The 18,061-nt window shown below is 41.1% G+C and overlaps 1 protein-coding gene across 2 annotated transcripts in view; it reads left to right on the top strand.

Annotated features, from left to right (window-relative positions):
* The window catches only part of TSHZ1 (teashirt zinc finger homeobox 1), a 116,516-nt gene extending 101,409 nt beyond the window's left edge, over window positions 1–15,107 (top strand). For both annotated transcript variants that reach the window (XM_085606950.1, XM_085606951.1), the window contains exon 2: window positions 10,572–15,107. In XM_085606950.1, coding sequence (XP_085463076.1) covers window positions 10,572–13,762 — 3,191 coding nt within the window. In that variant the 3' untranslated portion in view covers window positions 13,763–15,107. The remainder of the gene's footprint in view (window positions 1–10,571) is intronic.
* Window positions 15,108–18,061: the final 2,954 nt, after the last annotated feature.

The following is an 18,061-nucleotide window of genomic DNA, read 5'->3' as shown; positions in this document are numbered from 1 at the left end:
TTTTAAAATGACCGCGTGCTGTGGAAAACTCCCTCACTAATTATCTCGCACGCGCAAAAAGCAGCGACAGCGTTTGATTGGATCGGGGAACTTTATGCTTCAGCGTGAAGCGAGGAAGAAGGTACGCGTATAGTTTTGGTTTTTATGATTCCTTTGGTAGGCATAGGTTTTGAAAGTCGTATAGACTGACAGCAAACGCAGTTTCCTGTGTGTTGGCGCAAAGCAGTGATTACCGAAGCTCCTTCGAGCTTCGCACCAGCAGCGCTGAAGAGCCGTAGATAACGGGGAGCAGAGGCTGGAAGCAGAGAGGCGGACAGGGGTCCACGTGGCCTGTCCAGGATAAGCAGCCATGTTTAAGGGTCACAGTACTTGTGTTGTATTTCCTAACACCCGGGAAGTGCTGATTTGTGTTGTATGAATTTAGGCCACGAGATGAAATTAAATGGTTGGTGAGTGCGCCTAGTATCACGGCTGAACATATTGATACATTACTGTGTAATAAATGAGAAATAATCAGTTCGATTCTGTTTGAAAAGCGACATTGTGGCCATATGCAATTTGACATTGCTACACTTGTCCCTTTCTACAACAAATTCAAAGTGTTTGGATACAGATTATCTCACTGTTATACTGCAGTAGAGACGTTTCTGTTCATAGTGCTTTAAAATGTTAAAACTCTTTATCTTAAAACCAGTTCAACGTCTTCATCTGTTTCCCCGCCCTCCTCTCTCTTTTCCCCTGTAAGTTAAATTCTTCTGGCCAAATCGTTGTACGTCAAGAGTGGTACTCTTCCTGCCCCACTATCTCTGGAAGCAACACAGAGCCTGCGAGCTGGGGTCTTTCGTGGGGAGAGTGGTCACAAACTTAACATGTGGCACAAATCCTAGAAACTAGGTATATGTATGTAGGTTATATGTTTCTGTTATTTTGATGCAATATGAAAGACGCGGTCTCCCCTAATGGCATCAATCCGGTATATCGATTGCTTTGTAAATAGTTTGATATGAATACAGAGACACAAATTACTATACAAAAAAACATTAGTTTTCTATTAATCCGTCTTGGAACGTACTCTAATCAGCGTGGCATTATATTCAAGTATCAGAGGTTTCTGTGGCCTTGTTTATCACCCTAGAGCCACTCTCTGGGTTGAGTCACAAAGTATTGCAAGAGGAACCCACTTAATGCCATCAGGAAGAGCATGTGATCTGTCCAGGGCATTCTCTGTGCCACCCAGCCAGGCCTTACCCTAACATCATTGGACAGCTTCTGGCAGATACTACGCTGCATAGCGGAGCACAGTCTGGGCTCTACATGCCAGCATATGTTATTCATTAATATCTCATCTTCTGGACTTCCAACATTTAGAGATGGTTTGGAAGACACATGGAGAAGTGTTTGGCATTTTTTTCAATGAAATACCTATCTGAACACTGAAGCAAAAATCAATAAAGCAAGATTGCATTTTTTGATTCAAAAGTATGAAATTGATTTTGGAGCAAACTTAGGTCGTTCTACGATTGGAGGTTGTTAGTTCATCTTGGAGACGCTAAACATTCCTACTTTCTTATGGTATTCAGGCACATCTTAGCCATTCCATCAGCACTCCTTGCTTCCAGCCATACATTGCTGTTTCCCTTGAATCTGGTAGTGATGAAAATGGAGGCTGAAGTCCATGTGCCTACTGAGTTCACCTCTCAAGCAGCCCCAGGCATGCAGGCCCCACAGCGTTTGTCAGCATGATGCTTGGCGCGGTCAGTTACGTGGAGAGCCTGGGCTCCAGCAAAGAGTCACCTGTCGGGGGAGACCCGAGCTAGTCCTTATGTGAAGTGACAAGCATCTTTGCGGACCAGCTTGGCAACCAACTTCTCCTTCATCACCCATATTAGAGACATAATATTTTCGACAAGGTGATTTAATTTGCCTTTTTTTTCTTTTTCCTTATCCCTTCAGTGCAGCACTATCTGACAGTGACCCCACTGGGCAGAATGAGATCTGCAATGTGAAGTCTTGTTGCAAACCAACAAGTCTTTGTTTTTTAGCAGGAAGGAAGAAAATCATGATACAAAATAAAGAGTGCTGTTCAGTTTGGTATACTTACACCTCTTCATCATCACTCAATGTTAGCCCTCCAGAATTCCTGCAATATTTTTCTGTGGTGGGCGAGTATAGGCTAAAGCCTGGCCTTTACACAAGTATTCATAATTAATGGAAATATATTTATACTTAGTGTTATTTTGCCAGCTTGACAAAGCACATTTATTCAGGAGACGTGTAGTTCAAGAAAGGAGTAGGGATGGTAGCCAGCATTCCAGAGAGCCAGGAATGATGGGAGAGCAGAAGTGGTGCTAAACAGCAAATATTGTAGATTAGTGTTTTTTAACCTGTGGCCTGGAGACCCCTCGGGGTCCACCACACCTACTCATATGGCCTGCAGCTGTTTGGAAAAATCTAATATTTGTAGCAGATTAATAATGTATACATGCATAAATTAATACATTCGGCGCAGTTGAAACACAGGTATGGGCCAACAAGAAGAGAGCGTGCATTAGGAGTAAAAAAAGACCAAGTGATAGGCTTGAATGTGGCATATTGCCTTACCCTTTAGAAATGAGACTTACATTCCAAAAAGCTCCAGCCTTCCATTTAAAATTAAATTTTTTATTTTTGCATATTTTCCTTGTGCATTAGATAAACTTTCCTAATCTGTGTATCTGATGTACTCTTGTTTCTGTATTTGTTGTGCTTTGTTTTAAGTTTCAAAACATATAATTTGCCCATGCCGGGTCCCGTGAATTCCACTAGTGATAACGTGGGGGCCCATAGAAGTCTAAAGTTAAGAACCACTGATGTAGATCATGATTTAACGAGAAAAAGACTTGTGTGGCAGAACAGTACCAGTCCACAGCATGGTCATGGCTGCTAAGTCAAATACAGCAGAGATTAATGTAAAGCAATTGCAGTCATTATAGAGCACATATTTTATGTTCAACAATTTCCCCACACAATAGGGTAAATGAAAAGGTGCTCTTGTTTTCATCTAGATTGGAGCGAGGGTGGTTAAACCTCTTCGAAGGCGTTGCATAGCAACAAGGAATGATGCTGCTTCTGTGCTTGAGTTCCATGCTAATTTATAAATGACCATGCTTTGGCAACTTGAGCAGACCACTTATTTTCCACGTGCTATTGCGTTTTTCTTCTACAGAAAGGGTTGCACGACCCAAAAGGGAGAGAGAGAATATGACAGGTAATTATTCTACACCATGATGCATCAGTATCTCCTGCACTTCAGTGAATTGTGGCAGTGATGTTTAGGTCTGGGAGAGCTCACACATATTGGTGCAGGGCACAACTGGGACAGGACACTACTGGTACTGGAGCATGACACAACTGGTCCTACAGTTCTACTACACCTACAGAGGACTACAGCTAAGACTTGACATTTAACTGGCTTGCCCTTATTACAAGTGTGTTCCAGTAGTGAACACATTTTGCACGAAATAGCAATGGGTTGGTGAGCAATGAGATACACCTTCCTTAACTCATAGCTACTCTTTCCTTAATGGGGTGGTTTAGAACTCCCTGTGTTTTGCGACTGCTGGCAGACCCATACTTCTCACTACTTCAGTTACAGAGAATTACCTTTGGTAGAGTTTACAAAACGATGTCTCAGAATTCTTCCTCGCGGAGTCGCTACCTCGTAGTAATACCTGCACTAGGCCCAATGACTCTTCTGTTTGAAACAACACCGCCTAATTCCCTTATCCTGTTAATTATTTCGTAAATCTTGTATGTACTCTTCTTTCAGAATATTCCCCTCTCTATAGAATGGTTGTAATCCCAGGGTATTTCATGAATGAATATATAATGTTCAGTAACGTAGGTTAGAGAAACCTAATGGCCTCAGAGGACTGCACTGTAGTTCAACACACACGTAGGCTTTGTATGTGCTCCTAATGCAGCATTTTCTTTTTTTTTATAACTTTTTTTATTTGCAAAAATAAACTTGTTGGTCATTCCACATTTATATTCACAGATATTACAGTGTTGCATCCACAGACTCTCATACAAATATACCACTTCAGATGTCGCAGAACACAAGATGGTATCAGTACATAAACTCATTACGGCGTTAATGGTTCGTCAAGGGAAGGGATCATGGGAGGTTCACACAGGTTTCCGTGGTACTCATTCCATTTTGACCAAACTGCCACCCATTTCCGCTAATGCAGCATTTTCGATTTAAAAAACGTTATTTGTAATAAAAACTTACTAGAATCTGACTTCGACACTATTTTAGAGTTTTCCCATGAAAACCATGATTTTCTTTATTGATTTTTCTATTTTAAATTTGTATCCAGTATTAAACTACATAACTGTCGTTCATCCCAAGAAAATTAATAATTGAAACTTTAATTAGTTCAGCGAAGTATTTTATTTGCAGACTTCCATGAAAAGATTTCACTTCTTCAGGTGATTTCCAAATGAAGCTTTGACAGAAACATGCTCTTCTCTGTTGTAGAAGTCGAATGTCTCTTCTTCCCACCATACATTACGCTAAAGAATGCTACACAACCAGGCCTGGTTAAATTTTAAACTGTGTAGTAAGAATTTCAACTCAAACCTTATGTAAGGACACAGGGAGAAAATAAAATCTCCATTTTATATGTATTCTGCACCTTAAACACAAAATGCAATCTCTTTACAATAATTTAGTTCGTATATGAAAAAACATTAAGATATATATTTAAATATGAGTGTGTATTCATGCATACCGTTTAGTGAAAATGCTACAGTCCGAGTACAGATTCTTACATGGGCGATTAAAGGAAAGGTTGAGTTTAAGAGTTGCACAGTGATAGTCTTTGAAAATGTTTGTGTTTACCCTGCATGTGCAGAAATTGTAAAAGGTTGGATATGCCATTCTTTGTGCTCACTCAATCAATGAAAACACAGCAAGCCTGTGGCGCGCATTGCTGTGAACTTAAATATAGCGCTTGATGCCCACTTGATTTAAAATGCACAGCATTTAAGGTTGCTGAGAGATGACAGCACGTCTGTCCAATCATGGCAAGACGCTTTGCAAAATGAAGAGAAACGCGTTGGTAAAATATGAAAATATCCATCTTTTTTATCTCGCCTTTGACCCTCACATTTTTTTGCTTCACATAGAGTTGTGAAACCTACCTTGTTAAACCGGAGCGATGTCCCAGGCGTCCCTCAGAGGTTTCAGAATGTAAGTGGCATAGTGTCCCATTTTTGCAGCATTCTGTTAAGATCAGTTCCGTGTACTGGGGATGAAGTTAGAGCTGTGTTGACACGAGAAGAAACAGGAGGAATCCTGATTTGAGAATTTCTTTAATTTGATGAACAGAAATGTCATTTATCTCCCCGAAAGAATCGGGTTAAACGGGCTTTATTTAAAATTCCACAGTAAAGTCATTCAGTAGATTTCACCGAGGGAAAAATGTTTCACCTAATAATCAAAATAGAATTGTCTTTAACCATTTCTGAATAATCTTTCACAAACATATACCTCATGTTCTTTATTTCATTAGCTGACATACAATACCGGATGTTATTTTTGCTAAAAAAAAAAATTTAAAAAGAGAAAAATATGAAAAACAAGTTTGATACCGCTGGCTTACAACTCTCAATTAAGCATTTACCCGAATACTAATGTCCAAACTCTCGCTTAAGAAAATGAATGGCAGATGATGAAGGCATAATTTAAAACGTTTTCCTCAGAAAGTTCCCCTATTGGTAGTTCTGTGTTCCAAGAAAACGCCGTTTTTGTTTGTATACAGTAACGAAGGCTGTCTTTATCATAATGCAAACACGGGGGCCGTATTACAAATCTTTTCTTTTGGACTTCTGAAGCAGAGTTTTTCCTTTGTTTATTTACTCGTTTTGTGGAATGCTGGCATATGCCAACCCTGCTACTTCTAGGCACTTCTTAAGAAGCTATCGTCCAAGTTTTTGATATGATCCGAGTGTATCACAGAATGTTAAAGTTTTGTTAATTCTTACTTTCTGAATATTTTACCCTGGTAAACATAGCCTGGCTTACTATTTTTCCACCGGATGGTGGCGCCATTATCTCTCGATGGCCTTTTAAATTGCTTTAAAAGGAGGGTAAGAGGTAGAACAAATGCAGTGCATATTACCCTTTTCTTTAAAATATTTCTTAAAAGTAGTTTAGATAATAGAAAGCCTAATTAGAATACCCCCTTGAAACATTTCAAATATACATGAATGTGAAGCCATGGCGAAGGGCTGGTATATATTTTTCTAATTTGTGGTGGGTTGGGTAAAACAAGTGTGTCTCGGTGGCTGTTGCTCGAGCCACCAATTCCAGATCTTCGCTTTTTTTTCCATTTTCCTCACCAGAACTGCAAGGACATTAAAGAAGATTTGTTCCTACTGGAATAGTGTGCTTTTGTAACCTAAGTCATTTGCATATCTAAGAACTCGTGGTTTAAGGTGAATTTATGTCAGTTGTGTTTGCTACTTTGCAGACCTTGAAGTAGTGACTGCAGAGAGATATTGGACCATATTTAACCAGGCTTATTGCTTCTTAAAGCAATACTTCAGATGCTAGGAGCAGCTCTTGAGGTGAATCAAAGCTCACAATGAAGCTAATGAAGTTTGCTGTTTGCAGATTTTTTGTGACATGTTGGATCAAAAGAACAACACGTCGCTGAAGTCCCTTAGACAAAAGTGAGAAAAGGTTTTTAAAAAGAGAGATTTTTCATGTCAGATTGTATACTCAATATGAATATGACTTATAAATTTACAAATAAAATAATTTAAAAAAAGAGAAAATGTACTTGCAGTGGAGCAGCACTTTACATTTCTCCCACCGGTTGACACCAGATGGAAAGCAGATGCTTATATAATCAGTTCAAAATATAAAACAATTCTTTTGAAAAAGATAATGCGATTTTGCTCTAGCGTGAGATTTCATTCTTTGTAGTAAAACGAATTCATTTTAAGACCTGTCTTTAATTTTTAGACAGAGCTGTGAGATTCTGGTGCATTAAATCTCAGGTGGGCAGCAACAAGAAATTTTAATGTATTCCGTTTTCAACATTTTACCTTGTTAAAACATATTTTGAAATGTTTAACGCAAATATCTTCTAACATGTTAACTGTCAGTATTCTTTTAATGGTTATGTATGCTTGATTATCAAATTTCCCTTTCATCATTGTACTTCAAACCCTATGTACTATACTATTTTAACGCTTTTGTAGACACCACATCTCACCAATACTTTTGGATTTCCCTTAGCTTTGCCCAACTTGTTCATTTGGACATCCAAAACAAAACCCCTCACTTTTCTCTCTCAGGAAATGTCCACATGTTATTGAGATAATTACGTCATGGTCTTTCAGATAGCATTTGACTCTTGCTATTTTACACATTTCAGTATGCATATTTTGACTACCGTTAGTTCCACAGTTGATCATCTTGCGTGTTTGGTTCGTTTGGATATGCCATTGACGTTGTGTAGCGTGTGGGTTTCTTTGATGAAACAACATGCAATTCTGATGTTAGCTTTGTCCAGATCTCCCCTCTCTCCCAGAAAGCACCGAGCTTAGGCCCATCAAATATGGATTATGTCCCAGTCCTTGTTGCATCACTATCAAATGGTGTGGGCATAGGCCTGTCGTGCGTATCCGGCCAGTAAGAAAATAAATGCCAACCATGTGATTCTTTGAACTGCTTTCGTCACACCACACTCGCCATTTCCTGATTTTCTTTCCAATATCTGTCCAGGTTGTAAAATTCTAGTCCTAGTGTTTTTCCCAATGTTCCTTCAACATTGTTTAATATATTGTTAGAATATCGTTTATTTGTCATTATTCTGTAGTTTGTCAATACTAGGCTTCTGTGCTTTCCCTACTTCTATGTTGTGTTGTATATCTTCTAAGCTGTTTGGTTTGCTAGCCAATTATTTATTTCACCCCTTTTTTGATCAAGTGGTGGCTGCATTTGTTTCATGTTTGATCCCTGGCAAATCACAAAACCTCTTTATTTTGGTGGAATTCTTCTAGTGTCAGTTCCTGCTCTAGCTGTCCGATCATATATATTCCCTTTGCTTCCCACTCTGTCCACCTAAATGCTTTTTTCTCCTCTGCTCACACCCTGTTCCTCCTTATGGGTGCCTAAACATGCAGACCTGAGTGTAAGCTTGCCAGTTGTTACCTACAGTCGGCTAGTGCTTGCCTGTCTGGGTGCCATAAGTAGATCAATTTTATCCCGTGCACCCATTGTGTCCATTTTTAATGTGAGACATTTTGAGTTGCAGTTATTCTTATTTCATTAGGCTGTACTAATTGATGTGCGAGAAAAGCATATTTTTGTACTAAGCATCCAGAATTTACCCTACTGCTGGCTGACATACACTTCAAATGGTTTAGGCCGTGACTTTGCTTCCCCAATAAAACATTTTTGTATGTGCTCAATAATTATAGTTAAGATCCCTAATCGTAATGAAAATGGAAAGTATTCTAAACAGATAGTTCTACAGGGGTGCCTCCACCATTTTGACGATTTGCACCTAGCATCATATTGAGTTACAGCTTCCCCCAGTTTTGTAACTTTGTTGTTATTTTACCCTACAGTAGTAGTCCTATAGCCTTTATTATGTTTTCCAGACCTCTTTTCAGTCTGCTTCTCAAATAGGTCACATCCCGTCTACCTGTTAGATACCGGATCCAGTCAGTGGTTCTCAATTCTCTGAGTGAAGTAAGGCATTCAGGAAAAAAAGAATAAAAAAAGGTCTTGGTCTGTAATGCATAACAGGGAGACTTGCTAAGGAGAGCACACAGCACACAGATATCTAGTGCTCTGGAAGGGCCCGATTCACAGGGCCTCCACAGTCGTAGGCTCTCCAAACTGCAGTTTCTCATTGTGGATATTCTACCAAGACAGAGGAGGCTCTGCCAGGACTGCGGAGACATTTTGTGAATCGGACCCTCTGAGTCTGGCCCCACTCATCCTTGAAGAGGGTCCGAATGACTTACTTAAAGGCTGTGGTCCATTGTGTTCATAGTCCAATTCTGACAGCGCTTTCTAGCCTTTGAAGTCCCCTCCATTGCACTTTTTTTTGGAACTCCGTTTCCTCAGTTCTATGTCTAGGGCCAAATACAAGCTAAGTTCAGATCTTGCATTGTTGGCAAGTTGAGATCCTTTGATCTGTTTGGTGTCTTTTCCGTTAGAGCTCATCTCTTGTTGTAGCTCTTAGACTGCACCAATATGCATGTAAGATGACTTTGGGTCCAGCAACTCTGTGGCTTCCAAGGGTTGGTGACAGTCAACATGTTACTTTTGTTCTAAATTTCCTTTAAAGATTCAGGGCCATATTATCAAGAATGGCGATAACATTATCGCCGCTTTAGCGGCAGGAAACCGCCGCTAAAGCGGCGATAAGGGGCTTGATAATATGCCCTTGTGAATTCCAATACAAGCCGAGGCTTGATGTCCTTCCCACCAGAACCTGGGCTTCTATTGGAATTCACAAGGGTATATTATCAAGCGCCTTATCGCCGCTTTAAGCATCAGTTTCCTGCCGCTAAAGCGGCAATAATGTTATCGCCATTCTTGATAATATGGCCCCATGTGTGAAAATGTGGGATGAATCAAACTCTGTAATCAATGTTTATTATCTAAGGTGTGAAAGATGGAGGATCTCTAGACACTGCTACTATTCTTAGACCTTTGGCCAAGTAACTTTGGACATCTCTTTAAGAGGACAAGGCACCACAGCTGTGGGTTACTGACTCTGAACCTTTGGCATCATGAGTTAGTAAATATATGGTTTGACACCTGCAATGTTTTATTCTTTGTTGGTCCTCTGAACTGTGTGGTGTCTCTGTCATTCAGTTCTACTGGCTCTTTCTAATCTTTGTTTTTACGATTTATATATATTTTTTAAATAATCCATCTTCTATGTATGTGTTAGTGTCTGTATCCAAATCAGTCAACCACAAGTAAGCACCATGAAACATACTTTGGCAGCATGGGGTGCTATGGAAACACCAACATGCTCCCAGTGTCCACAGAAGTGTGGTTAAAGAGAGCAATAAGATAAGATTGTTGACTTAGTATGTGATATCATTCACAGAGAATCGCCTATTGACCTAGATTCAACAAAACCCTGTTAGGGTAATGTGCTATAGTGTTCTTTAGTTGCTTTGACACTTTGTTTTATGGGACAATTTTAAGTGCACTTTTAAGAATTTAAATTCTAGGCAGATTGTATAACCGTATTATTTTCTCTAGTTGAGAAATAGTTTTTTTTAAAAAAAACAAAGTTGTCTGCAACTTCCGGAAGCAGATCAAAATATTAGCCACTAAAAATATTATTTTACAGAAACATTCAATTTTTATGATGTTGTAGGTTTCCACGTACAGTTTAATCTGGATGTAGAGTTTCAAAAATATTCTTCAGTTGTTGATTGTGATCTTTGACCATTTTCCCGTGCTGCCTGCTTTATTGTTGATTGTTATTGAGGATGGAAAAAGTATAATTTCCATAACATAACTCTTACTCTTTTGTTTTCAGCATACGTTCCTGAGGAGGAGTTGAAGGCAGCAGAACTGGATGAAGAGAACGTAGAGGACGATGGGCTGTCATTGGATGTCCAGGAAAATGAGTATTTGGGCCATGAAGAACAAGAGCTCAAAGAAGCTCAGACCTACCAGAACTCCCCGGTCAGCACTGCCACAAACCAAGATGCAGGCTATGGGTCGCCATTCAGTGAGAACAGCGATCAGATGGCGGATTTCAAAAGCACCTCATCCAAGGACGGCCAAGAGAAAGAAGATGTTCCATGTGCAGACAATGCTTCTTACCCACAGGACAGCTTGGCACAAATTAAAGCTGTCTATGCAAATTTGCTCTCCGAATCCTGCTGGTCAACTCTAGCATTAGACTTAAAGAAATGCAGCCCGAACACAAGAAGCAGCGAAGGTGCCCATAATGAGAACTCTGACACCAACTGCAGTGCCAACACCACATCTAATGCCCACATTGTCACCAGTAACAGTACACATATGAGTAATAGTACCAGCACCAGTAGTAATAGTACCAGTAACAGCAGTGGATCAGGTTACGACTGGCATCAGGCTGCACTGGCAAAAACTCTGCAACAGACATCGTACGGGCTGCTACCAGAGCCTAGTCTCTTTAGCACCGTGCAACTTTACCGGCAAAACAATAAACTTTATGGGTCTGTGTTCACTGGTGCAAGTAAGTTCAGATGCAAAGACTGTAGTGCGGCCTACGACACACTGGTGGAGCTAACTGTGCACATGAATGAGACTGGGCACTATCGGGATGACAACAGGGACCGAGAATCTGAGCGAACCAAGCGATGGTCTAAGCCCAGAAAGCGCTCCCTCATGGAAATGGAAGGAAAAGAGGATGCACAGAAAGTGTTAAAGTGCATGTATTGTGGGCATTCCTTTGAATCTTTGCAAGATCTCAGTGTGCACATGATTAAAACAAAGCATTACCAGAAAGTGCCTCTGAAGGAGCCGGTTCCAGCCATCACCAAGCTTGTTCCTTCCACCAAAAAACGAGCACTTCAGGACTTGACCTCCCCATGTTCACCTGAGCCAGCAGGGGTCACTCCAGGAACCCCAACAGGGGATAATGCAAAGGACCCAAAATCTGCTAACCCATATGTGACTCCAAACAACCGGTATGGGTATCAGAATGGTGCTAGCTACACTTGGCAGTTTGAAGCCAGGAAAGCCCAAATTTTGAAATGCATGGAGTGTGGCAGTTCCCATGACACATTGCAACAGCTTACTGCACACATGATGGTCACTGGTCATTTTTTAAAAGTGACCAACTCTGCATCTAAAAAGGGGAAACAATTAGTGTTAGACTCGGTGGTGGAGGAAAAGATTCAGTCCATACCTTTGCCCCCGACTACCCATTCTCGACTTTCAGTGTCCAATATCAAGAGGCAATCTGACTCTCCTACGGGATCCACACATTCAGAAGAGAAGAAAGAGTCAGAAAAGGAAACATTTTTGGTAACCGAGACTGACAAAAGGATCAAAGAAGAAGTTGAGGACTCCACAGAAAAGTTTGAACCCACAACTGTGTACCAGTATCTCAGAGAAGAGGATCTTGACGACAGCCCTAAAGGGGGGCTGGATATTTTGAAATCCCTGGAAAACACAGTGACAAGTGCAATCAGCAAGGCTCAGAATGGGGCGCCTTCTTGGGGTGGGTATCCAAGCATTCATGCAGCCTACCAGCTACCAGGGACACTGAAATGCCTTCAATCCACAGTGCAGAGTGTTCAGATGCAGCCCTCCTATGCCAGTAGCGTGAAGTCACTATCCTCTGATCACAATGCACTAATCCACTCGCCTGGCAGTCCAACCCCACCACCTCACAAGAGCAATGTTTCTGCCATGGAAGAGTTGGTTGAGAAGGTCACTGGCAAAATAAATGTGAAGAAAGAAGAGAAACCTGTGGAAAAGGAAAGAAGCACTCCAGTCAAAGTGATGACGCCTGAAGCGAAAGAAAATAAAGACTTTCCAAAACCTGATGAAATTAATGGACAGTCAGTGCTCACAAAAGTCCCTGAAGTCGAAACTCCAAAGGCCAAGAAGGACAGTCGAGCAGAAGTTCATACACCAAATGGCACTGAACCGCTCAAAATAAAAGTCACCAATGGTTGCAATAACTTAGGGATCATCACGGACCATTCACCAGAACCCTCATTTATTAATCCATTGAGTGCTTTGCAATCGATTATGAACACTCATCTAGGCAAAGTCTCTAAACCCATAAGTCCCTCCCTGGATCCGTTAGCCATGTTGTACAAGATAAGCAATAGCATGCTGGATAAGCCCATTTACCCCACAACGCCTGCCAAACAGGTGGATGCCATTGACCGGTACTACTATGAGAACAGCGATCAGCCCATTGACTTAACGAAGTCCAAAAACAAGCCTCTCATTTCCAACATGACAGATTCCGTATCCTCACCCTTGAGAGAAAGTGCACTGATGGATATTTCTGACATGGTCAAGAACCTCACAGGACGTTTGACCCCAAAATCTTCGACTCCATCGACCGTATCAGAAAAATCAGACGCTGATGGAAGTAGCTTTGAGGAAGCTTTAGATGAGCTTTCCCCAGTACACAAAAGGAAAGGTAGACAGTCCAACTGGAACCCGCAACATCTTCTTATTCTTCAGGCCCAGTTTGCTTCCAGCTTGCGTGAGACTCCTGAAGGCAAGTACATAATGTCAGACCTCGGCCCCCAGGAGCGGGTACACATCTGTAAGTTTACTGGTCTTTCCATGACCACCATTAGCCACTGGTTGGCCAATGTGAAGTACCAGTTAAGGAGGACAGGTGGAACAAAATTTTTAAAGAACTTGGACACTGGACACCCTGTGTTCTTTTGCAATGATTGTGCCTCTCAGTTCAGGACTGCATCTACATACATAGGGCATTTAGAGACGCATTTAGGCTTTAGTTTGAAGGATCTTTCCAAATTATCTCTAAATCAAATTCAAGAACAGCAGAATGTTTCGAAAGTCCTCACCAATAAGACTTTGAGCTCGCTGGGACTTCCTGAGGAGGACTCGGGCTCCACATTCCAGTGTAAGTTGTGTAACCGGACTTTTGCAAGCAAACACGCAGTCAAACTGCACCTTAGTAAAACACATGGCAAGTCCCCTGAGGACCACCTGATCTATGTAACCGAGTTAGAAAAACAATAGCGTGCAGTCAGGCATGCAAGTGACCACAGGAACATTGCACTAACCTATTCATAGTACTGCACTAGGCCTGGCCTGAGCCTCTGAAATCAGTCTTACATTTGTTGCTGAACTGCCTATCTGGACCCGTTTTTTTTTTTCTTACACATATTTTATAGTTATATTTATATGCTCTGTCTGATCTGTGCATGTTTTTTTGTGAGTCAAAGGCTGACCTTTTATTTCCAACATCCTTCTTGATGTCAAGCTATCTTTTGTAGGAAATAGTGGAAGACACTATTGAGAGACGTTTCTTTAGCCACAAAGAGGGAAAAAAAGACACAAAGAGCAATGACAAACAGAACATCTTAAAATTGCAATGTTGCCATGACAATAAAGGTCACAGACAGTAGCGTCACGTTAACCCTTTGAGAGCTGTAAAAGCATTTATGTCCCTTTCCCCTAAAAAAGGCTAAAGGCATTATCATTCAAAGGAAGTCTGTGTCAGACAAAAAAACATATTTTAAAACCGAATATTATAACGTGTTTTTTTTTTTTTTAAACAGAGAACTGGTTTGTAACGTGCATGCATCTCTGCAAAGGACGAGATCTGTCTAATATTCAATGGGTTCCGAAGTCACACATGTTAATATTTATATCTATGTTCTATCTATCTGGATAAAGACAGATATGGATACATTATAAAAGAAAACTAAATCGCCACTATGCCCAAACCCTCTGGATGCTATAACGCCACTTGTGGCAAAAAGTATGCAAGCTTCTATTTAAAGACATGTAAAATGTTATTTCTTTCTTTTTCTGTACCATAAGTACTGAAGTTTATAGTTATTTACAAATGCAAGCTTTGGTATAAGCTTAACTTTCTATAGTGTGCTGCAATGGTTAATTAAAAGGAAAAAAAGACGGGGCAAATGTTGGATTATGTTCCTTGTAAATTGCCAGCATCAGCTTAAATTCTACATGTTAACATATCTTAACATTTTAAACTATTCTAACTTCCTTTGTATCTTCTGGCTGTATGCTTTCTCTTTGAACTTTTTATATTGTCATTTTATATTCGACTTCTGTGTACATAGTGTAAAACCACATTTTTTGGAGAAAAAATCTAGTTCCTGCAGCTTGATTTAAATAGGAAATGGTACCTGCGTCTGTTCAGATGCATGTACAAAAGGAATTAACAGACTAAAAAAAAACCTGAAGAAATAAATACAAATAAAGCAAGCAATGCACTACGAAATTATACATTTTGATGTTCTATCATTAATATTGTACAGTACATTTTGGTTCACACAATTAAACCCACTGTTTTCTCAAGTGTAAAATAAACCCACAAGCAGTTCTTGATTTATGTGCATTGTCATGTCGTCATTATTTTGCCTGTGAGGTTTTTTTTCCTGCAAGAAAAGGTATCGCTTATGCAGTCAAGCAAGAAAATTCTATTCAGTATCATCTATTCATGGCCTGTGTTCTGACATGCTTCATTCAAACCCATAAGCATTAATATGTTAAAAGACAGTCACAATAGTTTTAAACAAGGGCAGGTGCAAAACTACTGCGACGTTATCATTCTGAAATGGACATGCTATTTATAGACCTTACAGGGTGAGATGGACTTAGGAGCTTTATTAAATGAGTCTCCCTGCACTAGATACATTTAAGCGTAATCCTGTTAGTGTGCTCTTCAAGGTATGTCCGTTTTTTATTTCTAACAAAGGTATATTTTTTTTAATGTTTCACTTGTTCATTTATATTGCTAGTCCAAGGACCTCATGCCATCCTGGAACCTTTGAAGTGTTTAATTATTTTGCACAAAGTTTAAAAAAACGATGCTGAATTCTGCAAATGCCCATGTTCACAGTCCACTTAGGCCTTGATTAGGAGTCAGGTGGAGCAGAACTGTCTTTTGGGATCCTGCTATGCCTGATGAGGACTGGCCCGGTATTCTCGCATCTGGCTTTCCTGGGTGCGGAAACACGACTCCGTTTTACCAGCCAGTACAGGAAGATTTACCTGCACAGCAGCAAGATCTATCCCCCTCTCCATTCTGATTTTTTCCTCTGGCACGAGAGCAGCATTCAATCCTTTTCCCTGCAAGAACTAGTCTACCTTTTCTCTTTGCCAATCCCCTCCCCCTCCCTAGAACTCTGACCCACACAGAAGCCTGAGCACAGAAACTTGAGCACATACACACCACCTGCTAAGAACAGGTAGTAAATGTGTACAGAATATAGAATACCTTGGGGAGTACTGCACAGTAATTCAGTTTTCTCATTTCCAGGGGTTTAACTCATAATAGGAGGAATACCATTTAGAGATACAGACCAGTAATAATTCCAGCCCCTGGGAATCTCCACTTAGAATTCTAGCTGACTCGTAGTCAGGACCTTAGCGGTATATTAGAAGGATTTCCTCAGTTTAAAGTAACCCATGTCACATAGCAGCAATTGGCTGTTCCTTGTGTCTTACTTGCTGCTTTGTTTATCTGTGAGTGTTGTCTACAATTCTAGCTGGTGTTCTGTACTACAGAAGGTGGTGACTTGAGGTTAGAATCTTGTTTGAGGATGATGTTGCCCCAGTTCACCCAAGCAGTGAAGTAAATATAATTCATAGAGTGTACTGTGATCTCAGCAAGGTATCCTGGCTCTGGGGAGGATGCGGGAGTGGTGGCCAGTGGTTTTGTATTCAACCCCTTCCTGAGCTCTAAAGGGTAGCCAGAGGGCTATGCTCAGTCCCTTCCTAACTGAAGAAGATGCCCATCCTGTCACTGGCAGACGAAGCTCACACATGGCATGCCAGCCCTTTTTTTCACTAGATAGGCTCAAGCCAAACCCAGGGGAAAGAGAAGAACTGAACAGAATCAGTTTTGTGGTTACACATAGTGGTGTGCCCCACCCACAGATTGGCACTGTGTATAACATTTGCATCCCCAGAACCTGAAATGAGAATACCCCTGGACCTGAGAACATTCAGAAGAAGGACTGCCCTGCTATCTAAAGAAGGACGATTGGACCTGCTTGCCTTGAACCCAGGACCCCAGAAGTGACTCCAGGGGTTAGTTGGCCTGCCGCTTGTTTGGGCTACAGGGACACAATAAGCTTCTTCCTCTCCTGCTTTCCAGCTGATCCATACCAACTGAACTTGAACTGGTCCACACTGCTTGCCTCTCTCAGAGAGAGTCCTGACCTACCAAATGTTCTCCTCAAAGCCCTGAACCATTGGTTGGAATCAGAGTTCACTTCTTGCTTGTTAGCAACATGGAAGGCTTCACTGTGGCAGAGCTGAAGCAGTTGTGCGAGGAGATGAGGCTGAAGTTAACAAAAAGTTCCAAGAAACTTGATTAGAAGATAGCCCTTAGGGTTTGGGAAGTTGTCCACTTATTGCAGTCTACATCACAAGAGGATGATGATGATGATATAGCAGGGGAGAATGAAATGGAGACGGGGTAAAGAATATCTTGGCCATGGCCCCAGAGGAGAGAGGTGGGCACGTTGGAGTGAGGTCCCTTGCCAGATCCAGAGCAGGGATCAGTGTGTCTTCCTGCAACCTGATTCCTTACTGGACTTGGGAAAAGAGGCTTGATTAAGTATGCCCTGATAAAAGGAACCCCGGTTGTGAAATATGGTCTCACCTCAGAAAAGTACAGATTAAAGTTTAAAGACCACCAGAAGCGGTCTTAGTTGAATTTCGTGGAGTTTTTCAGTAAGGGACTGTATGGTTGGATAAAGGGTAATAATAAATATGATGAGCTGTTACGTTGTTTCATGAAAAAGTTAGTGTTCAGTAATTGTTTTTCAGAGCTGCTCCAACGTCTAATTGATTGCAAGCTCTCTGTACCCAGGGAGCTTGCAAAGGAATATGTCGCTGGCTCAGTACTAGGGTCCACAATACTGTATTTAAGAGGGATCACCAGAAGTATGAACAGGGTCCCCACCAGAAGAAGGAGTGGAAAGACAAGGAAAAAGAAAGAGTTCTCAAAAGGCCCCTAAAATAGTTTTCAGGGACAGGATTCCCAGTCTAATCCTGAACAAGAGAAGTATTGTTTTAATGGGAAGATGTCCCTGGGCTACTTCCAGCTTAAACTCCATGAATGTTATCAGTATGGGCACTTTAAAGGAGAACCCATCTGTCAGCACAGAAAGCAGCTCCCTACAGGAATGGCCAGTGTAGTGCTGGAGGAGGAGGTGGCCTCAGTTAGTTTTGGGGAGTGTAAAGGTTACCGAAGTGTCCTTGGACGACAAGGAGATGGTGCCAAAAGGCTCACATGCCAGACAATACCAAACGTATAGGCAGTGGGTCACCATC

Source organism: Triturus cristatus, chromosome 5_2 (assembly GCF_964204655.1).
Source record: "Triturus cristatus chromosome 5_2, aTriCri1.1, whole genome shotgun sequence".
Classification (NCBI taxonomy): Eukaryota; Metazoa; Chordata; class Amphibia; order Caudata; family Salamandridae; genus Triturus; species Triturus cristatus.
This window is presented reverse-complemented; position numbering and strand designations above follow the sequence as displayed.